The sequence below is a fragment of the Mesitornis unicolor genome, unplaced genomic scaffold (genome assembly GCF_000695765.1).
Source record: "Mesitornis unicolor isolate BGI_N332 unplaced genomic scaffold, ASM69576v1 scaffold13934, whole genome shotgun sequence".
Lineage (NCBI taxonomy): Eukaryota > Metazoa > Chordata > Aves > Mesitornithiformes > Mesitornithidae > Mesitornis > Mesitornis unicolor.
Genome location: NW_010178136.1, coordinates 412 through 6,633, shown reverse-complemented (window position 1 = coordinate 6,633; position 6,222 = coordinate 412). Strand labels below are relative to the sequence as shown.

General features: G+C 37.5%; 1 protein-coding gene across 2 annotated transcripts; it reads left to right on the top strand.

Annotated features, from left to right (window-relative positions):
• The first annotated feature begins 446 nt into the window (after positions 1 to 446).
• Positions 447 to 5,296, top strand: GAL (galanin/GMAP prepropeptide). 2 transcript variants are annotated; one of them, XM_010182344.1, is made up of 6 exons: positions 447 to 527; positions 1,219 to 1,273; positions 1,869 to 1,940; positions 2,319 to 2,405; positions 3,673 to 3,750; positions 5,250 to 5,296. In XM_010182344.1, exons 1-6 carry the CDS (start codon positions 447 to 449, stop codon positions 5,294 to 5,296), a joined length of 420 nt encoding a protein of 139 aa, XP_010180646.1. The 2 variants fall into 2 exon arrangements, with proteins under 2 accessions (XP_010180646.1, XP_010180647.1); XM_010182345.1 differs by lacking the exon at positions 1,869 to 1,940.
• Positions 5,297 to 6,222: the final 926 nt, after the last annotated feature.

Sequence of the window (6,222 nt, the reverse complement as noted above, 5' to 3'; positions counted from 1 at the left end):
GGTGCCGCCGCGCGGCCCTGGCCCCCCTGCCGCTCCTGTAGGGCGCGTCCCTTGGCGGCGGTCGTGCTGCAGCCCATAAAGAGGGCGAGAGAGGAGAGAACAGAGGGTGGGCGTGCAAATCCCATCCGCTACGGTGGCCATGCAGTGACTGCCTGCAGGCAGGACTTGCAGCCGTGGAACAAGCCGTCGTGCTGACAGCTTCAGGTGAAACGCTGCGAGGGAAAAGCCGTAGCGCCCCAGCTCAAGGTACTCCCCTCCCCAGCTCTCGGTCTCGCAGTGGGAATCTGGATGCCAAACCGGTAGCCTCAGGTCCCCTACCCCCGGGAAGGAGGTCCGCTTCCACTTTCCACCTACCGGGTGGATGCTCGCTTGCCCCGGAGGGGATCCGTATCTGGAAGGCAAAGCTATAACTCGAAGCATTTACCCTACTATGGTTTCTCTTTCAGATGCAGAGGTACATTAGTTTCCTGTTTATGTCCTTAATAATTTGTGCCGCCCTGTCAGAAACAGTTGGACTGGTTTTCTCAGTAAGTATTGTTTTTACTGTTGAAGGTCCTACCCATTGGCCAGTATCCATGTATCAGCTGGCAAGTAAAAGTAAACCTTGCAGTGATATATATGCACTGTATTTAGATATAGGAACTGTAGCAGATATAGCAGTCACAAATCATTTTGGACAGTGAACAAGCTTTTTTAGTTAACAATTTGAGGCTTTTGAACACCAGTCCCTTATAAAAAATCATATGACTAACAGGAAAAAAAAGTGTGCTGTTTATAGACCAAAATTGTATGTATGTCCCATGTGACTCAGAAAAGGTGGTATACATGTGGAGTCATGGAAATCCAAACTGTTAAAATAGAACATTGTTGTCTGAGAAGGTGGTTTTCAGGTGATAATATAAACTTGAAGGATGAAGTTAAAATTTCTATCTCTAAAGTGTGATTTGCATCTTCACTGACATGGTACAAAACTGTCACACTACATGGACATCAATAGCAAAACTGTTGACTTAGATAGGAAGGGGAAAGTGTTCTACATTAATATTTACTGCAACATTACTGGCTTTTCTTTTTAATAATAGTTATTGATATCAAGCCTTCAGAACACACTTTCTGTCAAGGGAATGGCCATTTGGGTATTTGCTTTGAATTCAGAGAGCACTGTTCATGCAGTAACATAATTGGATTTTTTATGTATTAATTTATTTATTTATTTAGGCCAAAGAAAAACGAGGCTGGACTCTGAATAGCGCTGGTTACCTACTTGGGCCACGTAAGTCAACACTTATTTTTTTAAAGGATATCATTAAAAAGGTGTTGGTGGTTGTTTTTTTCTTATACTTTGCTATAGCGGGCTACTCACTTTTCTGATGAATACAGTAATTTTATCTAAACCTACAAGACTGGAAAGAAACTAATTTGGAGAGTATTTGTTCAGGTATTTTTTTTACCTGCCCATTATAGGTTTGATAACACTTCTTTTCTAAAACACGGTGAGGTTACTGAGAGGCTTTATACCCAGAAGCACCTCTGGTCACCCTCTGTGCTTCTGAACTGTAATTTTCACATGACAAATAACACCCCTCCCCACCAGCAGGCTGCAAGATGGAGAGTCACAAAGGTACATAGCAAGAAACGTGAAATGCATTGTTAAGCTCTCTCAGATATCTGTTTTTTTACCAATATTTCTTGTTAATAAAATAACACTCATTACCAATGTTTTTATATTTTCAGTATCAGGTATACATGACTACATTCTTTTTAAATAGCCTTAAGGACTCCAAAATTCCAAAGATACTGTCAGAAAATGTATTTGTCAAAGTGTCATTTATCTAAGACCGGATAATAGGAATCATCCTTGTTTCCAGGTCGTATTGTTCGGCTTTTACTGTTAAAGGAAATGCCCATTGCAAGGAGGAGAGAAGAAGCACCAGGGGGAAGTAAGATAGTTTTTGAAGGTTAATAACTTAAACTATCTGCAGCTTTCTTTTAAGCAAAAGCAGTGGCAACATTTTCTAAAAATAGAAGAGAGAGTTGCAAAAACAGCTTCCCAAATTTCACGTGAATATACAACCGTACGTTTTTATTTTCAGCTTCCACTGAATTCAGTAACAATGTAGTGCAGTACTGGATCTGTAAATCATAGGCATAGAGTCAGAAAAGGGTTATTTTTCATTTAGTGACACATTGTTTCTCTATCATTTTGTACATCAGAAGTGCCCATCGTGATGTTCTCTTTGAAACAAAATAAAAGCAAGCAATATAGCAATAGTTGTTGTTAAGTCATTAACTCATCTGATTTTTAATTTATTTATTAGATGCAGTAGATAACCACAGATCTTTTAATGACAAACATGGTTTTACTGGTAAACGTGAAATACAGTCTGATGAGGAACTTACACCAGGTAATGAAATTCTGAAAGCCAGTGTTCTTGGTTTGACTCTGTTTTTTATCCTTAGTAATTTATTTACTGATGTTGCCTGAGACCATCTAACTACTGAGATACAAGGCTAGTCCTAATATACATATGAAAGGAAGAAAAATGAAATTTAGCCATTCGGTGTGCTCTTTGTACATGGTTATAAGTTAAAAAATCTTTGCGCCTAGGGAAAGGTATATACTTAAATGCTGACTCTCTATCAGAAACCCCCATGTCCCTTACAACTCCCCATCATTATTTTTTAGTGTGCTACAGAGCTTAATCTGAGTCCTGACTTCTCTGGCATGACAAGCCTGTATCCTCACTTCCATCACAGAACTGCCCCAAACCACACCTGCTGTAAAATCAGTCTTTCAGACTATTATCTGAGACTAAACACATTCCCTATTATAATATCAAGGTGTTACATGATGTATTTTCAGTGATATAATAATAGACTGTATGTCAGATACTGGTACACATCTGTTCTGTATATAGAGAGCTAGAAATCTTAGGGAGATTGCCCACCATTTGTTCTCTAATATAGAAAATTTTCCATCCTGTTGCTAAAAAGCAAGATGTGTCCTCCTGCCCCCTCCAGCCCTGGAGCTTGAGGAATTGGGCAACTTAAAAAGAATCGGAAGTCCCACTTCTGAAAGATCAAAAAGGGTTATATTGTATTATATACATATGTATATAATATTGTTAGATTGTATTATATACATATGAAAACACATAGCTTTCCAAGCATTTAGCAATGTCCCAGGTCTAGCTTTTGGGCTAAATATGACTTCTGTATCACTTGGGTGGCTTATTGAGAATGAAGTCAGACTACATGAAGAACTTCTAACCAGTTTGCAAAAGTAATGGATTTATTTGCTAAATTATCTTTGGTGTCCATCTCAGGCTAGTGGACACAAAGAGAGAAAGTTGAGAACACAGAATAACTCTTCTGCAACAGCACTCATAAAGCCTTAAAGACCATGACCATTACGGTGTCAAAGCATCTCCAATGCAGCAACAGCATACCAAGTTGTGCCATTTTGATTCTAAGAACTGCGGTTACCTACCTTTGCTCTTCTATTAAATGAGGTATCCCATTAAGGATTTTAAGGAAAAAGACATTTCAGGTTGCCTTTTTTTTTTTTCCAGAGTACTCATAAACTTAGGCACAGTAGATAAAAATAAAAAAATAAATAAAATAGATCTTTCCACTGTTTTAACCTTAACTAATAACCAACTTGATTTATAGGGAAACTTGGAAGACCCCTGGCTGATGAAAACGTCATGCGCACAGTAATTGAATTTTTGACTTACTTGCGTCTTAAAGGTCAGTGAGTATCTTTTTAATCTTTCCCACTTTCTGGTGTGAATTTTACTGAGATGAGAGGACTAGCCTTGAACGTACGAGTCAGCTACAGATTTCAGTGTGCAAGATTTTGCACAGGATCTCTGATGGGGAGGAGGAACTTGCTATTGCAGTTTAGTGCCCATAGGAATAGGCTTGATTTAGAGAGTGCAGGTAGTCCTGCCAAACTGCAGGTAAATGAATATCCAACATAGCAAGGTTCTAATACCATTTAATGTGGGTACTGTGAAAACCATAGCAACTGCTAAATAAATTGTGTGGACACAGCTTTTAGAAGAGTAGAAAAACACCTAAACACTGTTTATTACGTGGAACAATTCAATAACAAATGATATAAGACCTCAGTTTAATGCCAAGAACAGTCAGTTGAAATTCTGAAGGGCTTGTTAGTGACAAGTGAAATACATCTCCTTGTCTGTGTGTATCCTACAATAAAGTCACATCATAGTTTTTGCTTAGTCCAACAACACTAAGCTGAATATTGACAAACAGCTCAAAACGCTGCTAGTAAAAATGACTTCTGGAATCTCAAAATTGTGCCAAGAATTGTAAAACCAAGTGATTCGACAATGGTAACGTTATTAAAACGTGAGGTGAAGAAATATGGCTGCTTATGATTTTTCATTAGTTTTGCTTTTTGAAAGAGACCACCTTTGTTTTAAATATATGTTAAAGAAAGAAAGAAATCTGAGCTTGGAAAACCCCATTCAGCCCTTCTAAAACTGTTTACAAAGTGCTTCCAAACCATAATACATATGTGAAAGGCAACATCGGGAAGGGAAAAAATCATTTTAACTGCAAATGTTTGAGGAATTCTCTGTCTCAGAAAGCAGACAATTCAATAAATCTGTAACTTTTATGTTTCTAGCTTTCTGTACAACAAAAGTTAACTGATTTTGTGGCAAGTGCATGCTGTGAAATAGTAGGGAAAAAGAACTCCAATGTATTATTTTTGTATTTTATGATTGATATTTCATTATTAAAAGAGACTTTCGAGAGATCTCTTCATTTTCTGCATATCTAGGAATCAAAATTCTAAACCTCTTTAGCAAAATGTTCTAAATTATTTGCATTCACCCAAGGGAAATATTTCTCATCATTGAAAATATCAGCCTAGTGTTTATTTAATCAACTTAGCATTTGAAACAAAAACCTAGAACGCAGTTAGTGCTAAGGACCTGAGAAAATTCAGGTATATATTTATAGTAGATTATGATAATGTATATTTACTGTGGACAGTGCAGTAGCCTGTTTGTTGTGCCAGTTGATAACTGGACATAACAGAAAGGCTGTGAAACATATTGATCTCAAGCATGCACCCTCTGATGAGCAGGCCAAGCGCTGCTAACTTGGGAAGAAAATAAGTGCATCTCATAGAAATTTTAGTTATGTTAGTTGGTAAGATTAATATGCTTACTTACATACTTGTGGGTTTTTTGTTGTTTTGTTTTGTTTTTCAGAAGCGGGAGCACTTGACAAAGTCCCTTCAGCAGAGGAAACAAATTAGTCTTGAAGAATGCATTTTTATTTTGTTATACCGTAGAATTAGATTTCTTGTTCAGAAAAACAAGAGCCAAACGGGCTGAAGATGGGTAGTGTTTGCATTAATCTGAAAAATGGGCAAACAGCATTCTCTATTTTTTAAATTTTGTTTGATTCTTTAGTGGTTTTTGTTCGTTTGGGTTTGTATTTGTTTGGTTTTCTTTCCCCCCCCCCCCCGTGATGTTATAGTGGAAAATTTTGCCTTGGTGAAATATTTTCTGAACGTAAATGATAAAATAAAAATAAAGAGCAAATACATTGTTTCATCTCAAAATGAAATACATATCCACACACAATTCGTAACACACAAAGCCCAGGTTAAATTGTAATTTTACCCTGCATCTATACTCTTCAAAAATACAGACAATATAATAAATACAGTACTGGGTACTCTAGGTAACTGAGAAAAAGAACAGTGACTTCAAACTGCTGCTATACAGAGTGTTTTTAGGTCAGAGATCTGTCTATACTTTTGTGCTTCATGGGAGTCTTACTTCATGTTCATATTTTCATAGACAAGAAATAAACACATTTTCATTTTAAATTTCATATTATTTGCTTGTAAAACACTTTGATAACACATTGTCTGACAATGAACATACCTGCATACAATACAAATTTAGAGGTTCTGTACAGGTGACAAGTTTACACAATTCCTATGTGTCTACATAATCCAGAATAATGGATCTGTATTCTTTAATGGAAAATTTCTCTGGACTTGCTGTTTGCAAACAGAGGTGGTCTTGTGGGGATGTGATGGTTGGAGGCTGTCTTGGGCACAGTGATCAGGAAATGACAGAATTTTCAATCCTTGGAAAAGTAAGGAAGGGGGGAGGTAGCAGAACTGCCACTTGGACTTCTGGCGGGCAGACTTCGGTCTGTGTAGGGACT